The 19,386-nt window shown below is 35.9% G+C and overlaps 1 protein-coding gene across 1 annotated transcript; it reads right to left on the bottom strand.

Moving 5' to 3' along the window:
* Positions 1–5,350: 5,350 nt before the first annotated feature.
* LOC132854796 (interleukin-8) lies at positions 5,351–6,784 on the bottom strand. Its single transcript, XM_060883412.1, has 4 exons — positions 6,626–6,784; positions 6,313–6,448; positions 5,974–6,057; positions 5,351–5,527 (listed from the first exon to the last, which is right to left on the bottom strand). Exons 1-4 carry the CDS (start codon positions 6,693–6,695, stop codon positions 5,509–5,511), a joined length of 309 nt encoding a protein of 102 aa, XP_060739395.1. The 5' UTR covers positions 6,696–6,784; the 3' UTR covers positions 5,351–5,508.
* Positions 6,785–19,386: the final 12,602 nt, after the last annotated feature.

The following is a 19,386-nucleotide window of genomic DNA, read 5'->3' as shown; positions in this document are numbered from 1 at the left end:
TAGAACATAGATAACATATGTATAAATGGAGAAATTTTACACTTTTATCCACTAAATGAGCTCATTTCAAATTTAATGCCTGCTACAGGTCTCAAAAAAGTTTGCACAGGGGCAACAAATGGTTGCAAAAGCAAGACATTTTGAAAAGATTAAGCTGGGAGAACATCTAGCAAATAATTAAGTTAATTGATATCAGGTCTGTAACATGATTAGCTACAAAAGTGATGTCTTAGCGAGGCAGAGGCTCTCAGAAGTAAAGATAGGCAGAGGCTCTCCAATCTGTGAAAGAGTGCATAAAAAGATTTAAAAATAATTTTCCTCAAATTGCAAAGGCTTTGCAAATCTCATCAACTACAGCGCATAACATCATCAAAAGATTCAGAGAAACAGGAAAAATCTCCTGCGTAAAGGCGGAGGAACTTTATTGGATGCCCGTGGTCTTTGGGCCCTCAGACGAAACTGCATCACTCATCAGCATGATTGTGTCAATGACATTACTACATAGACCCAGGAATACTTTCAGAAACCACTGTCAGTAAACACAATTCGCCGTGCCATCTGCAGATGCCAACTAAAGCTATAATGCATAAAGCATGCCATATGTGAACATGGTCCAGAAGCGCCGTTGTGTCCAGTGGGCCAAGGCTCATTTAAAACGGACTGATATCTTTGCTGGTATAATCCAATAAGAGGCTTATCTGCAGTTGTCAGCTTCTTTAGTGGTCACTTTATAAATTACAGTGTGCAATTCAATTTGTATAAAGGTGCATCTCAATAGTTAGAATGTCGTAGAAAAGTTCATTTATTTCAGTAATTTAACTCAAATAGTGATTTTGTAAGTCGTGTATTATGTAAATTCAGTACACACAGACTGAAGTACATTAAGTCTTTGGTTCTTTTAATTGTAATGATTTTGGCTCACATTTAACAAAAACCCAATGATTGCAACAGTCTAGTTCTTCTTTTGCTTAGCCCAGCTTAGACATCTCTGACATTGTCTGTGGTTCAGGAGTGGCTTAACAAGAGGAATACGACAACTGTAGCCGAATTCCTTGACGTGACTGTGTGTGGTGGCTCTTGATGCCTTGACCCCAGCCTCAGTCCATTCCTTGTAAAGTTCACCCAAATTATTGAATTGATTTTGCTTGAATCTCAAGGCTGCGGACTGCGGTTCTCTCGGTTGGTTGTGCATCTTTTTATTCCACACCCTTTTCCTTCCACTTTCTGGTAACATAATTGGAAACAGCACTCTGTGAACAGCCAGCTTCTTTGGCAATGAATGTATTTGGCTTACCCTCCTTGTGAAGGGTGTCAATGGTTGTCTTCTGGACAACTGTCAGGTCAGCAGTCTTCCCCATGATTGTGTAGCCTAGTGAACCAAACTCATAGACCATTTTGTTGACGCCGGAAACTTTTGCAGTTGTTGATCTGAATAGCTGATTGGCATGTCACCATATTGAAATTTTTTGAGATTGTTGTTTTTTTGTTAAATGTGAGCCAAAATCATCACAATTAAAAGTGAAAAAGACAAATAAATGAAATAAATGAACTTTTCCACAACATCTAATTTATTGAGATGTACCTGTATATTTATAATGTTTAACAATGGGAATTGTCACAAAGCAGATTTAGAGGAATATAAAAATGACAAAGATTGAAATTTTACTTTATATTTGTGCCTATTGAGCAATCCAAAGCCAACAGTGGCAATGGAAAAACTCCCTGAGATGATAAAAGAGGAAGAGAGAAAAAGACTCAAAAGGAAACCTGGATATTCCTACTTTGTGCACACACTGGTCATTTTATTAAGTAACCTGTATACAATATAAAGTAGCTTGTCAACCCTCTATACATTATATAAATATCAATAGAAAATGACCGTTACTTTAAGAATAGAAAGACAAATGTGGAGAAAATCTAAATTAGAGTTTTTTAGAATGGCGTATAAGGACAGTATGTCCAGCTATAGACAGAATCTAAAAGCTGCTAGGGTTGAGCACCTTAGAAAACTCATAATAAAACTTACTAAAATAACCAAAACAATCCCAGGTTTTTATTTAGCACAGTGGCTAGATTAACAAAAAATCAAAGATCTATTCCTTCGCAGTTCAGAAGTGAGGACTTTATGAGATTATTCACTGACAAATTTGTATCTTGTTACAAATTTATTCACTGACAAAAAGTATCAGGAAAAATATAATTGATGTTCAACCAGTGAGAGCATCTTGTGACCCAGTCTCACCGAAAGCTCTACACTCACAACTACAGTGCTTTACAAATATAGGACAGGAAGAGCTAGATAAACTTATTACTACAGCTAAATCAACAACTTGTTCACTAGATCCCATTCCAACTAAATTACTAAAAGAAGTGTTACATAACGCTGATGAGCCTCTTCTTAATATTATTAACTCCTCGTTATCTTTAGGTCACCTCCCTAAATACTTCAAGTTGGCAGTTATTATGCCCCTCGTTAAGAAACCTAATTTAGATCCTAATGAACTATCAAATTACAGGCGCTCTTTCTTACAGGAGAACAAAATCTTTGAAGAGTTTCAGTCAGGTTTCAGGCCCCATCACAGCAGATACTGCACTTGTTAAAGTTACAAACGACTTGTTCTTAGCTTCGGACCAAGACTGCTATAGATTACAACATTCTCCTAGATTGCTTACAAAATTACATAGGTATTCAGGGACAGGCTTTAAGTTGGTTTAGAGCCTACCTGTCTGATCGATACCATTTTGTAGAATTAAATGGTGAATCCTCTAGTTTATTGCCGGTTATTTATGGGGTCCCTCAAGGATCAGTTCTAGGACCTCTGCTTTTCTCGATATACATGCTTCACCTAGGGAACATCATTAGAAGGCACGGGATTAGTTTCCACTGTTATGCTGACGATATCCAGTTATATGTCTCATCAAAACCAGATGAAATAGCTAAATTGTCCAAACTAACTGAGGGCGTTAAAGAGATAAAAGATTGGATGACCTGCAATTTTCTGTTTTTAAACTCTGATAAGACAGAAATACTACTTATCGGTACAAAAACCCGTACACAGAAGCTCTCACACTTCAACTTCCATTTAGATGGATGTACTGTAAATACTAGCTCAACAGTGAAATACCCATATTACAAAGACAGCCTTCTTTTACATTCTGATGCTGAGAAGCTATTTCATGCATTCATGACCTCCAGACTGGACTACTGTAATGCATTACTAGGTGTTTGTCCTGCATCTTTAATAAATAGACTACAGTTAGTCCAAAATGCAGCTGCCAGAGTTCTTACCAGGACAAGAAAATATGAGCATATAACACCAATTTTATCATCTATATGTGGCGTTGGGAGGGGTGTTAAGGGTTCTAGAGCAATTACTAAAATACAAACAAGATAGATATTGATTTCGACTACGCCACCTTGGGAATTTCACCCACAGAATTTGAAAGGGACACCTACCACTGGCATACACAAGTTCATATCACCAATTAGAGTCAGAGACATAAGTCACAATACAAAGTCCTCTTTATTGACACTCTCATTAAAACATTAAAATAAATAAAGAAACCTTCAGCCAAACGAGCTACAGATCTTTCTTGAACAAATTAGGGACAGGGACTAAAGCAAAAGGCCACACTCATAGGTGAATCACTGCACTTCACTGTTTACGCACACCCACAGTGAGATTACCACAGGAAGTACCACCACCGAAAGCCAGTCCTCCACCCCTAGTGCTCAGGCCCTGCCAAAAAAAGATAACATACATCAACCACAGTCACCTTAAAGACTGAGTCAACTCAAGAAAACAAAAGTAAATGATTAAATTCTCACAACCAGTAAATAGTTGCTCCAATAAATCAACTTCTACAAAATATAAAAAAAAGAAAAAAACCATGCTCCTGTTTTTATAGCTCTATGGAGCTGCCAATAAGCTAACGCTGCACCTGCACCCTGACGTAATCGGAGTCACTCCCCCTGCCACATATACACTGGCTACTTGTTAAGTTTAGAATTGATTACAAACTGCTGCTATTTACATACAAGGCTCTTAATGGTTTAGCTCCCATGTATCTAACTAGTCTTCTAACACGTTACAATCCTTCATGCGCTTTGAGTTCACAAAACTCAAGACTTCTGGTAGTTCCCAGAATATCTAAGTCTACTAAAGGTGGTAGAGTGTTTTCCTATTTAGCTCCCAAACTTTGGAATAGTCTTCCTGATAATGTTTGGGGCTCAGACACACTTTCCCAGTTTAAATGTAGATTAAAAACTCATCTCTTTAGTCAGGTGTACACATGATACTTCCCATAATCCTCTGCTCTAATACATGCACATTATCATCTAGTGCTTGCTACTATTATGAACAGGAGCTACGCTAATTCCTTTCCACTGCTCTCTTTCTACCCATCACGAGGCATCCAGACATTGTGCCAGCTCCGATGATCTTCTATTCTCATCTCGAGATTTACCAGCTCCAGCTGAACTGTGCTACATACTAAGAGTAGATGCCAACTCCATGTGGTCTTTGAGGACAGACTGTCAGACTGTATATTTTCACATCTCCAGTGTCACACAAATAAGGATGGGTTCCCTTTGAGTCTGGTTCCTCTCAAGGTTACTTTCTTTACCATCAAAGATAGTTTTTCCTTTTCACATTCGCCTCAGTCAACACAGACTTGCTCATTGGGGATAAATACAAATACATTTAAATCTATCTAATAATAATCTTGAATTTATGTATTATATTAATCTTTATATTAACCTTTTTATTTAATGTTTATTTTCTGTAAAGCTGATTTGAGACAATGACAATTGTTAAAAGAGCTATACAAATAAATTTGAATTTAAAATTTGACATTTAAACTAAATTACAACAGCTAGTCTATAAACCTTGAATTATTTGTTATCAAATACTTTTAGTTTTAATTACAAGCACTTTTAAACATTCTCAGATGAAACAGTCTAAAAACAACCACTGTTAAATTTTGCACCAATAAAAGAATGTGTAAGATAGTGTAGTGTTTGCCTACTGAGTCTTTAATGTGTATAATGTGCACTTTATAAACAAAGAGAAACAATAAAGATGGTGTAGCTATTGTTAATGAAATTAATTCTAACAATTCTATGAACACTCAACTGTATATCTACTGAATCTTTAATGTCCATGATTTATTTCATACTTTGATAAGCTCCACATCATATATCTTATATCCATATATTTTACATTAGCATACAACTTTTATTTTTTTAAGATGAAATACTAATATCTTAATATCCAACATTAGAAGTCATTTATCTTTGTGTGTGTGTGTGTATGTGTGTGTATTTAAGCACAAATTTTGTAGTCAGGACTCATATTTTAATGCATTTTATTCAGTATTCAGTATATCAAATTAAAATATCAAAGTAAATTTTCATCAGCATAAACTTGGCTTTTTCACATTATGTTCTGAGCTTGGTTTCATTTTGAGTGAAGAGAAAATCTCCTCAAGTTCCAGAGGTGCCACTTCTCAGTTCATTGTGCCATTTCTGTGTCAAAAAAGAAACTTACATTAGCTACTGTTATATGCATAAACTACAATATTGCATCCTGAATTGTTTTGTTCCTCTTTCACCGCAGCAACTTGCCAAAGCTGACATGTGTTTTTATTAAACATGACATGGTATACATTTTTGCTAAAGTATTTAAAGCTTAAAGTTTAACATTATGGAATGTTCATGAAACATACATCACTTTTGTTTTAATAGCTATAAACTATATTTTGATCAACACATTCGGACCAATCAGAGTTGAGAATTATTTGATGTGGTATAAGATAATATATTTTTTTTTAATAGTAAGCAACCTAGATGCCTTAACTTTGAGCTTAATAAAACTAGCCTAAGCTTCCACATTGTTTGCTCTTAACTATACGGGTAAATCTGTATTCAGTACAAAAATAAAAGTTAAAGCAACATTAATCTGAAATATTTACCTTTTAACAACTTTAGCGATGAATCTTTGGACCCAGTCTGCGTCAGGGTCCACACACACTACTCTTTTCTGCTTCATGGTGATTCTGTAAATTGAACAAAAGTGTTAACATACAACTGATTAAATGATAACATAGACTTGTTCTGTGGAGTGATACACTTTGGAATCCATCTGTTTATTACTTAGATCCTTAATTAGTTGAAGTATGCTTAAGCTAGCTCAAAAAAGTGTAGGGACATTGGATTGGCAATAAGCATGTAGTAGTATATGACACTGGTATGTAACATGGGAAGTAGCCTGTGTTTTCAAAGCATACCCCATATGTATACCACTGACTCACATCACTTCAGTGTTGCGACAGTTTGGCCCAGCAGGTACAATCTCAATTCTTTGAAACATTCGAACGTTGAGGCGTTCATTTGTGGTGTGTAAACAGCGGCACTGGTTATCCGGGGCAAATCCATCCATAGGGAAGGCTGTGAAAGCAAAAAGTAACCAGACATAAGAGTTGGGAAAAGATAAAAAAAAGTGTCAAAATGACATTAGCTAGTGAACATTTAGTGATATCATTGTGCATCATTGTTCTCATGCAATTACTAACCACTGAAAAGGTGTTAAAAGTGAAAAGAAATAAATGCTAAAAAGCCTCTTACCAAACACGGTGGCAAAGCAGCAGAGGGCAATTACTGCCAGCAGGAGTGAGCAGTGGGCTCTGAGTGGCATGATGGCACAGGTAGCAGTGGAGTGGATCCGGGACTGACAGGCAGCTTTGCTCGGGTTATAAGGATGCTCAGAAAAGGAAGTAATGGAAATTGCCTGCTTCTACTTTTAGATGAAAGACCAAATATAGAGTCTCTTACTGGAAAAGGGGGTGGGAATACTGTATAAAGGGACTGACAGGGGCAGGTATATACCGAAAATGTGGGTTTTTTTTTATGTTGTTGCAAAGATTTTGCTGAGTACATTGTACTGTTAGCACAGTCCTATCATTGCATCATCACAATGCCTATGTCAAAAGTTTCAGTTAATCCTCAGCCTTCAAAACTTCAACTTCATGCTGCTGCCACATGCTTCAACATGTGCTGCTGCCACATGATTGGCTGATCAGATAACTGCAGGTGTACAGGTGTTCCTAATAATATGGACAGTGAGATTTATACTGTTAGCGCTAATACACACATGATGCATTTGCTTCAAACAGAAATAAACTTTGATAATGATGTAGTTCTGGAAATTTTTACCTCAAAACTCCATCGTCTCATATCCACGTTTTCAAATAAATCATTATCTCTGTATACATCGGCAAGTTTCCATCTGTAGAGGAAACAGTGAAACAATTTACCACAAATTTGTGGTTTTGGTTGTGTATGATGAAGATATGAACATTCAGAGGACACCTGCATTAGTTTCAGGTTTCGTGTCTAGGCTGACTTCCTGTTGCAGTGTCTGCACTTTTTTTCTCTTTACCCAGAAGCATGTTATGGAAAAAATGTTTAAAAGATTTGGAGAATAAATGAGGTAAATATAATAATGTATTAAGGTGGGATTTACAATTGAAAAATATAATAAAAGCCTCCTTTTTTCATTTTTTGTCCTTATGAATAAGGAAGAGAAAGATGCAAACTATGCTGAGCATTGGTTTATTTTTTTCCTGAGGAAGCAATACATTAAATGTCTCCATGCGGTGAAAGTTTGTGTGAATGAACTTTTAACTCGCAGCTTATTATTCATTTATTACAGTACAGCATATGATTCATTGTAATAGTAATTCACAGTAAATGTTCAGTTAAATTAACACGAAGGTTTTGTTGAGGTCGAAGTCGAGGCAAGTTTTATTTTCTACAGCACATTTTGTACTTTGGTGCTTTGTGGAAATAAAAAAAAAACATGATGGCTATATGAAGGTAATAAAAAGAAAATAAAGGAAATAAAAGAAGAAGTGCAAATTGTAGGCAGAAATTGTTTTGATTTTGGTCTTTAAGATGGCAGCACGGAAGCTGCAACATCCTACTCGAGTCTAACTGAGACCTGATAGGTTTGTTTTTTTAAGTAGATCTGAGATGTACACTCCAAACTATACACTAAATGATCTGAAATATATAGACACCAGACTATCCCATTATCCCAGAGACATGGGCATTGATATGGCTTTTAGACCATTTTGGTTTCAGGTTCCTGTTCAGAAGGGTGAAATGTCATGTGCATCATCTCAAAGTCGATGTATTACAACACAATCCTCTCTTTTTTGTCTTCCATTTTCCTGAATAGAGAAAAGAGTATTCCACATATCTACAGGTTTCTGTGGCATTGTCAGGATTTAAACTCACAAGCTCACGCTAGTGGACTATCACTTTTCTGGTGTTCCACTTGGAAGGGCTGGAGCTGTCTGTATGTTTTCTTTTCTTGCTATATTACATATATGGAATTCTTAGTCCACGATATATCAAACCAGTATCAAGATACATTCATGGCTAGAGAATTTAAAGCACTTATTTACATCTCTCTGGAAGAGGTCTTCTACCAAATGCCATAAATCTACACATATTATTTCATTCATTCATCTTCTACCGCTTATCCGAACTACCTCGGGTCACGGGGAGCCTGTGCCTATCTCAGGCGTCTTCGGGCATCAAGGCAGGATACACCCTGGACGGAGTGCCAACCCATCGCAGGGCACACACACACTCTCATTCACTCACGCACACATTAGGGACAATTTTTCCAGAGATGCCAATCAACCTACCATGCTTTGGACTGGGGGAGGAAACCCCCAAGGCACGGGGAGAACATGCAAACTCCACACACACAAGGTGGAGGCGGGAATCGAACCCCGACCCTGGAGGTGTGAGGCGAACGTGCTAACCACTAAGCCACCGTGCCCCACATATTATTTCATTGTGAGTAAATTTCCCCAGCTCATATAATGACTAGAAGCAGTCGACTTCAGTCGACTTACTGTTAGAAAACAAGGTACTAAAGTTTACTTTTTAACATGCATGGGCTGTAATTTTACCAATAAAAAAAGAATTCATGCACATTATTGCACCCTAATTATTTGTCAGAGTAAAATTTTAAAGGTACAGGACATGCGCCTTTCTCAGTAAACAATAAATATTGAAATGTTTTTAAATGTCACCTAAGCAACAAAGAATGGCCCATTGTAGCTTGTTTAAAAATGTGTTGCAATCAATGTTTTAACAGTAAAAAAATGCAGATGCGCTAAAGCAAATGTTCTGTAAATGCACATTTAGCACTTTCTGCTTACTTGTGTTGCCTGCCTGTTTGAACCCGTGACCAAACAAATGTGGAAAGGGGAAATCTTGTTTCTCTTTACTTAGAAACAGAAAACTTTGTGCCAGTTAAGGTTTACCGTTATCTCTCTCTCTATATATAGAGTTAAAATAGAAAATGTTATTTAATAGCTGCATGGTGGTACAACAGAGTGTGATGCAACATAAGGGTTGATCATGAAGTGTCTGCATGGAGTTTTACATTCTTCCCCTGTGTCTGTATGGGTTTGCTTCGGGTTCTCCGGTTTTATTTTTCTTCAAAAAAAAAACATGGCAGTAGTAAGCTTGCATATGTTAAATTGAGGTGTGAACATATGTATGTATGGTGCCATGTGGTAGAATGTGTGTGGAGTCACATCCAAGGTGTATTGTGAGGTGAGAAAGTGTTCCTCAGGTTTAGGATTTGACTCCAGATTCACCACCACCATGATCAAGATAAAGCACTTACTCAATGAATCTAATACAAATGAACATATCCACAGTTATTTTATTTAATGGATATTAAGAGCTTTTTATGTTCATGTATTAATCTGTTTTCAAGCTGCTAAACAAGAATATGAGTTATTATTTATAAATTATATATTTTTTCTTATCTTTATTACTGAATTCCAACAGTGTTAGCTATTAATAACTCAGTAGCTAAAACATATTCTATTCTATTCTATTCTATTCTATTCTATTCTATTCTATTCTATTCTATTCTATTCTATTATTTTTTGCATTATATTATTTTTTTAATATGGTTTAAATGTATTTTTATATATTTTATTTTTTTATATTATATTCTTTTTTTAATATTGTTTAAATGTATTTTTTATATATTTTATATTATATTATATTATATTATATTATATTATATTATATTATATTATGTTTTTAAACTTGAGTACCATTACTCAAATTAATTACTAAGAAATGAATTTTGTTTACTGAGTAAAGACACTGAAAGCATTGACATGGTTTTGGAAACAATTCTAAGGGAAGGATTGTTAGACCTATTGACAGGGGAAACTGTAGGAGGACTGCACTGCATCAAGACAGACTGAAGCCTAACCATTGCGGGGGAACAAATTATAGGATTATAAACTTCAAGCAAACACCACAGTGTCTGAGTAATAATCCCCATGATGACTTTTACTATCTTAATACAAAGTGCGCTGTATTTTGTTAGAGATATTCCATGTTTAAGATTTAGAAGGAAAATAATTTTTTTTCTGAACAGCAATAATGACAATGTGCGTCATTTATCAAACAGCATACAAACACATTTATTGTATAAGAATTTAGACAAAAATGGGAAAAACGTTTGTGTCCTACTCCCACTCCCTGTGACGTTTTGCAACGCTCTGCCCTTTTCCAACATGACGTCAAGGATTGAACTTGTGCGTATGAGACATTTCTAGCCGGGAATCACAGAGACGCTTTTCTTTTCACCTTCTATAACTCAAATGTAATTCATACAAGATAGCTTTTCAGATGCTTTTATGTAAATACAACATAAATATTTTCTTACCCTGTATATGTAACATCAACCTTTTTTGCTATTTACATATAACTTTATTAAAGGCTTGATACATGAGGCCCAATATGAGTGTTATTTTTATTTTAAATCTTCATTTATTCATTCATTTATTTATTTATACACTACCAGGATCCAAGTAATAAGATTTTAATAATATAATAATAACTTTTCCAAGTATTAACTTTTATCTGCAATATATTTTAATGCATATACTGTTTATATAAATATAGTGGGCTCTATAGCTGATAGAGAGTGTATTCTTTATATAAGATACTATTTAAATGATCCTAGTGTGGCATTGTTTATGGGAAACTCAGCTGAGTTTAGTTTAAAATTAGATCATATTTTTCTCAGAAGTTCAAGAGGGCCATTTTTAGTACACTGGACTTTTAGTACACGACAACCACAAACATTGTAAAAATAAAAACCATCAATTTATGCATATAAACAACATAACAAATTATGTCTAAAAACTGAGTAATAAATATTATTAGTTACAATTTCTGTTAATGCTAACATGGATTTTTCATCTTTTTTGGGGGGTTGTGGGTGGTGGGGATACCTTGGTCAAGGGGGTTAACGGCTAAATATTTTTTTTCTTTCCTGAATCAGTGGTTCCAGGAAGGGAACTAATGGCCTCAAACCACCAAACCACAATTAATGCTCTTAAATTGCAGAAGGTTTCTTTTCAGAGCTTCAAGTTTAATTCTATGCATATGTCAGCTGTAGAATATTATTATTAATATCCTTTATTATTTGTGTTATGTATAAATACTTTTACAATACATTTGGCAGAAGTGATTTTGAAATCTATCAGTGAATACATCGATATTGGATAATTCACTAGGTCACGGACAAAGAATACCATCTGTCCAAAAGATTGACATTAATCAGGTAAACCTACCGATAATCATTTAAATACCTGTTTCTTATGCACAATGCTTCATTTCCTCTTTACACTTAGAAATAAAAAGTTGCCTAACAATTAGATCAATGCGAGGAAGCAAATCAGTTTCTGTGGAGTGAGAGCTTTATAAAGCATTAGTAGCATTTTCTTTTTTTTTCCAAGAACCAAAGTATCGTGTATAAGACAGAAGTGATATAAACAGTCTTATGTACAGTAATGTACAGAGTTGAATTATGAGCTCACACAGATTACTGTCTGTGTGGAGTTTCACATGTTTTTCAGATTGTCGGGCTACAACCCAAAAAATATCTAGATAGACGGCTTGGCTGTGCTAATTTTCCCTGATCTGCATGGTGCCCTGAACAGAATACAATAGTTCCAATGGATGAATGAATGAACTTTCTGTTTTTTTGTAAACCAGAGCTGGTTTATACACCAACATTCTGACAGCAAGCCATTAGAATAGTCTCATAAAAGCATTATCTGTATTCTGTAACCACAGTATATCGGCTGTTCCAAAAGTCTCCACGGATAGAGGAAATGAAGACTTATTAGCAAAATGTACCTAAAAAAATCTGATAAATTTTTTTTCTAATTGTAAATATACACAAAGATGTTTCTCCTAACTTCCCAGTCACCTGGCAACAGTGTTGAGTGTGATTGTGTGTGCTTTCCAAGCCTCCTGTTATAGTCCACCGCAACTTTACGACAGCTTCCTGATCCAGCCACCAGAATCTCAATATGTTCTTAAGTATATAAAGACATTTTAATTTCTTCTATGTATGGTGACTTTAGGGACGCTCAGAGGAAAAGGTGGACAAATCCCAGAGGAAAAGAGGACAATCTTCAACTGAGACAATGGAGTCACACCAATAATCACACCAGGGTTCTTGATTGCTGTAGCACAAATAGCTGATAGCACAGCTGAAAGACCATTACGGCTTACTGCAGTTTCCTTCTAGCCGCCTGTGGGTAAGAGGAAGTTACTAAGATGCTCTAAGTCTTTTACACATTCCCCAACCTTATTAAAGTGAATAAGGCCTATTTTGTTAAAAGTGAAAATAAAAACACATGAAGTGAGTCAGGGGGAAAAATGCTGTAACATTGATATTCCTGAGCTGCAATGAGTCACAATCTCAATCCTGTGATTGTATTTCACAACAGTGTGACTGTCTGGACAGGCAGAAAATCCGTATGTGGGCTTTACACACCAGCTCAGACACACCAATTCATTGTATCCCTATTTATCTGTGTTTAGATGTTTGTATTCTTACACAATTACCAAACTGTTCCTCCTATATCAGACAAGCATGAACGATTTGAGTCAAGCGTCTATTAATCCTCTTCTATTTCTTTAAGATTATCAGCTAACGTTACATGGTTTGTGCCAAGCAATTTTTTTAAAGGCTTGAGAAAAAATAATTGTGATACACTTTTGTGACACCTATTTGCAATAAGCAAAAAAAAAAAAAAAAAGATTTATGGGACTCACCCTCGTGGGTTTAAGGAAAAAATCCTTGATGATTAAAGGAGGTGCTGCAGGGACAAACTTTGCTTACAAACTGTGTGACTGTGGTGTGTTAGTTGTTGTATTGTCTGAATTGCTCTTCTCCTTCTTACTCCTCATTAGACAACGTAAATAAATACAGTGATGCTGATTAATGGATGTTTACAGCCCTGGGTTTTAAACACCCCACACACGTACCCTTGTTTGTGTACTGAGTGTACAGAGGTCTTTTATTTAGAATATGCACCTGATAAAGTGCTCGTTAATGTAAATATAAGCTAGATTTTCATCATTAGTCAGTAATGTAGCTTCTAATTTAATTTAAACCTTGTTTGCTTATGCTACATTTTCCTCCCCCTGAGAGACATGCGTTGTAGGCTCTAAATTGTCTATAGTGTGTGTGTGTGTGTGTGTGTGTGTGTGTGTGTGTGTGTGTGTGTGTGTGTGTGTGAGATTTGTGCCCTACAATATATTTGTAACCTTAACCGCGATGTGCAGCCTTGTGCTATTGCCGACTGGTATAGACTCCAGGCTCCATGTGACCCTGTGTAGTATAATCAGAAAATGTAGGATGAACTAATTGTTTCCTTATTAGCAGGAAGCTTTTGGTTTCACAAGAAAGCTTCCTGTGCAGTTAAATAGCACCATCTCCTGCTGATGTTACAAAAAAATATCTAAAAATATATTATATGTATAAAGTTTTATTAATTTATTAACACTGTCTGAAAACCATGAGCACATTCATAACAGGCTGTAATGCATTTACAAAGAATTATAAAAATGTCTTATATGTAGTATATAAGGAAATGTAAACATAAATACTAAGTTTGATAGAATTACCAATTCTTAAATTCACATTCTGTGCCCTGCCTTCATTATTATTATTATTATTATTATTATTATTATTATTGTTGTTGTTGTTGTTGTTGTTGTTGTTGTTGTTATTGTTATTATATATTTTCTGTAGATTTTTATTAATGTAATTTATTTTTAATGTATTTACTAATTAATTATTTCATTAAATAATTTCTTTATTAAATGACTTCTACTTATTCTTTTTATACAAATTCTGGCTTGTCTGCCAGATAAGAGGTCAAAGAGGAGATACATGGATATGTTAAGACTTAAGTGGAAACAGATGATTTTCTGTGGCGACCCCTAATGGGAAAAGTTGAAAGAAGAAGAAGAGACAAATTCTGACTTGCATTTTACATTCCTCACTTGTGTAGCTACACTACTTGTTGTTTTAATCATGGAAGTGAGCTGTTTAAATACAATGAGTCTACTTGAGTACAAATCCACAAATCCAAGTTCTTCAGACCACGGATCACTGCTTAAATGTTTAAAGTGTGCAGGATTTAGACACCCTATGCATTCTGTCTTAGCCAGCATTTTATACCTAATGCCTCTGTGTGTTGGTGTTGAAGAAAAAAACAATAGATTTACATATATACACAAAGATTTTATATAGAACTACAGTTCGGCATTGCAGAGTGATTATTCTACTTAATTACTGCACCATATTAAATAGTAGAAGGTGAAGGAGACAGAATTCACCGTAGTTCTCTAAGAATTCTGTACAATTTCTGTAAAATCAGTAGATTTATTTACATTTACATTACATTTACAGCATTTGGCAGACGCCCTTACACTTGAAGTGTTACACTTGAAGTGTTTCCTGAATAAGTAGGTCTTCAGCCGCCGCTTGAAAATAGCCAGTGACTCAGCTGTCCGGACCTCTAGGGGAAGTTCATTCCACCACCTTGGTGCCAGTACAGAGAAGAGTCTTGTAGTATGCTTGCCTCTTACCCTGAGAGATGGTGGAACCAGTCGAGCAGTGCTGGTAGATCGGAGGGTGCAGGGTGCAGTGCGAGGAGTGATGAGGGCTTTGAGGTAAGAGGGAGCTGGTCCATTTTTGGCTTTGTAGGCCAGCATCAGTGTTTGATCTGATGCGTGCAGCTACCGGAAGCCAGTGGAGGGATCGCAGCAGCGGGGTGGTATGCGAGAACTTTGGCAGGTTGAAAACAAGCCGGGCAGCTGCATTTTGGATCATTTGCAGAGGACGGATTGCATTCATAGGTAGACCTGCCAGCAGTGCGTTGCAGTAATCCAGTCTAGAGATGACAAGAGACTGAACAAGTACCTGAGCAGCCTGTGTGGACAGAAATGGCCGAATCCTTCTAATGTTGTAGAGAAGAAACCGACATGAGCGAGTCACATTAGCAACATGAGAGGAAAAGGACAGTTGATTGTCCATGGTTACCCCAAGGTTGCGAGCTGTGGCTGAAGGGGAGATCAGATCGTTGTGCAAGGATATAGCAAGGTCATGACCTGGGGATGAGTCACCTGGGATGAACAGCAGTTCAGTTTTACTAGGATTGAGCTTTAACTGATGAGCAGTCATCCATGATGAAATTTCTGCCAGACATGCTGAGATCCGGTCAGAAGCTGTGACATCTGAGGGTGGGAAAGAGAAGATAAGTTGTGTATCATCAGCATAGCAGTGGTAAGAGAACCCACGTGAGGAAATAACTTCCCCAAGAGAGTGAGTATACAGGGAGAAAAGAAGAGGACCAAGTACTGAGCCCTGTGGGACGCCAGTGGAGAGTCTGCGTGGAGCAGATGTCACTCCCTTCCATGTTACCTGATATGAGCGTCCTTCCAGTTAGGAAGCAAACCATTCCCAAGCTGAGCCGCAAATCCCAAGACTCCTGAGGGTGGATAAGAGAGTCTCGTGGTTGACCGTATCAAATGCTGCTGAAAGGTCAAGGATGATAAGGACAGATGACAGTTTGGCTGATCTAGCAGCATGTAGTTTCTCAGAGACATCCAAAAGGGCTGTCTCTGTGGCTCTGTCTCTGTATTTAATTGTTTACTGCTCATTGCAGTTATTATTGATTCTAATAAACGTTTTGCTGTATTATGTTTGAATACATTTAGGATCCCAAAACACAGAGAAAGGACTTCCTGTCAGTACAGTTATCATATATCATTCATGTGCTAATTTCCCTGCAATGGCAAATGCATTTTAATAACTGACTTTTTGTCTTCCTCAGGTTACTTGTCTTATGTGACTATATTATGAATAGCCATGAAACAGGGCTGCTAGTAGATACAATTTTTAAATAATTACCCAAAATCCACATTTAGGAAACCTGTAAAGCTTAACTAGCACTATGGTTGCAGCTACATTTGTTTAGGCTATATTTTATAATATTATTGGCACTTTTATTATATGATTACATCTGTTTGTGTCAGTCCTGTTATCATACTGAGCCAAAGCTTTATTCCTTCACTGTCAATAGAGATTTATCACTGGCTAGTTTTTAAAGTATCATTTAAAAACATAGCATTAATAAACGTTGCAATGAACAAAACAGCTTCCTTAAGAATGATGTGACTTGACTGATAAGTACAAGTTTAACAGGTGGAGTGATACAAAGCATTAAAATCTATTCATCGCTCACAAAGGAGCATACAGTATACAGTATAATACAAAAGTAAGTTTATACCCACAACACAGTGGCTGGGAAAAATAAAGCTCTTTTTACTTTTCCCTGGAAGACAACAGCTCTGTTATTCTCTTATTGAAAGCGAAATACAGACATAAGGTCAGGCAAGATTTTTGCTTATTTTTTCTATTTAGACTGCTGTTTCAGCACAAAAACAAAATGCTTTATGGACCACCCATCTGTTTTGCTGCTACTGTAAGTGTGTATTGTGTTTGCATTCGCAATATTTAACTGTTGCCCTTGTCCTGTGCAGTGCTGCACTGTAGCTTGTCAATTATTGTACTGGTCTGTCTTGTACTGTTTACACAAATTTGCACACGTGCCCCAATGTCCTGTTTTCATTTTGTACTGAAATGACAATAAAAGCTTCTTGGCTTCAAAGGTGGGCGATCCAAAGTCAGATCTAATGTAACACATTGTAATACTTTGTGAACCAGAAAGTCATGCATTGCATGTAACCAATTCAATTTAACATCACAATAACAAGACAACAGCTCTATTGTTCTTTTGTGAAAGCAAAAGTGACTTTAAGGTCAGACACAAAGGCAGCCTATAAAAAAGCCAGATCTAATCTTATGACAGCCCACCAGTTTGCCAGAATCTGTAATTTTGATCTTTGTTTACTGTTTTTGTGCATCAGAAAGTGTTGACAGTGTAAAATTAATAAATCATGGTCTATAAAGGTATTTTTGAAAAAAAAAGTATTATTGCCTGATCTATTTATTTATGACCGTCAATCATTTTTGTTTGTGCACTAGAAAATGCTAGTATATGCTGAACTAGAAAATGTTCAAAATAAGCAGTGTTTCTGATGCACAAATAAAAATGATTAAGAAATGATAAATAAACCAGTCAAAAGCACTGATTCAGATCCCAAGAAAGAAAGACCAACATTACATATTCTGACGTTTTGGTGAGCTGACATCAGAATAGATCTGGATAGATTCGCTTTTGTGCCTGACCTTAAAGTCACTTTTGCTTTCAAAAGAGAACAACAGAGCCGTTGTCTTGTTGTGTTATATTAAATGTAAATTGTTAGTGCAATGTGTGATTTGATTAACATTTTTTAACAAGTATTACATTAGCATTTCCTAGAGTACAAATAAAAATGTTTGAAAGTGATCAACCAACCAATCAATCAATCAATCAATCAATCAATCAATCAATTTATCTATCTATCTATCTATCTATCTATCTATCTATCTATCTATCTATCTATCTATCTATCTATCTATCTATCAGAAATGCTGAGAATACTGAGACCTTTAAAAAGTTTCAGCCCAAGTTCTGGCAAATAATGAGCAGCATGACATTTAAGTAAATGAGATATTAGGACTATGTGAAATCTGTGAAATAATCATATCACATTTAAACCAGAAAATTATTAAACCTATTAAGAAACCTAATCTAGATCCCAGTGAATTATCAAATTAAACACCTTTTAAACCTAAATCTAAAATATTAGAAATAGCTCAGATATGCTCCCTCTTACAGGAGAACACTATCTTCCAAGCGTTTCAGTCAGGTTTCACACCCCATCATAGCACAAAAACTGCGCTATTTAAGATACACAAATGACTTGTTTTTAGCTTCAGACCAAGGCTGCATCTTACTATTAGTTTTGTTATAGATCATGACATTCTCCTAAATCACTTACAAAATTACACAGGTATTCAGGGACAGGCATTAAGATGGTTAGTTCCTCCAATTGATACCATTTTGTATATTTAAATGGAGAACTATACAGGTTAATGCACGAGAAATATGGGGTCCAACAAGGATCAGTCTTAGGACCTCTGCTTTTCTCAATATACCTGCTTCCCTTGAGAATAATCAAAGGCATGGGATTTCCAGTTTTATATCTCAAAAAAAAAGATAGATGAAATAGTTCCAACTTCAGTTGGATTCTGCTTCATGAAAATTTAATCAATACACAAAATAACATTCTTCATATGCTGTATAACCAACACTGAGCATTTGAAGGCTTTGGCACTCATGAGTTGGTGTTGAATCTATAATCTACAACTAAGATGATGAGCTAATTTATGAGTTGCTCAGAAGCTCCTGGTTACACAACTCCAAATTATCTTTATGTGACTGTAGAAAGAACATTATTTATAATCACACTCTCCGGTGGTGAGTGTGAGATTTATGGTAATTCACACTCTCCAGTGTTTAGAACAATTTTTAATCACACTCTCTGGTATCATCCAAATGAGGACCCCTTGAGTTCCACTCAAGGTTTTTTCCTCAAGGATTCTTCCTCCCTAAGGGAGATTTTCCTTGCTACAGTCCCCTCAGGCTAGATCATTATGGATAAATAGGGATAAATGCAAATAAATTTCCATAAAGCTTTTATGTTCTGTAAAGCTGCATTGAGACAATGTCCATTGTTAAAAACACTATACAAATAAAATTTAATTGAATTAAATTATTTTATTTTTCCAAATGCTCTTTGGTAAATAAATCATTATTCTATTTTACAACATAAGCCAGCTCTGTTATTTTATATGTCATTTTATATGTCATTTTGTGTGTGTGGTAGTGGTAGCTGTAGGGTAGCTGGAAATCCCAATAATTCCCCATTTCATTTATTTATTGGCAAAAATTGACTATGTCACTCTCAATTCATGTGACCTTATATCAGCCTCCACACAGTCACATGATTTCCTGTCA

Source organism: Tachysurus vachellii, chromosome 12 (genome assembly GCF_030014155.1).
Source record: "Tachysurus vachellii isolate PV-2020 chromosome 12, HZAU_Pvac_v1, whole genome shotgun sequence".
NCBI lineage: Eukaryota > Metazoa > Chordata > Actinopteri > Siluriformes > Bagridae > Tachysurus > Tachysurus vachellii.
Note: the sequence above shows the minus strand (reverse complement) of the source record. Positions and strands in the feature narration are given on the sequence as shown.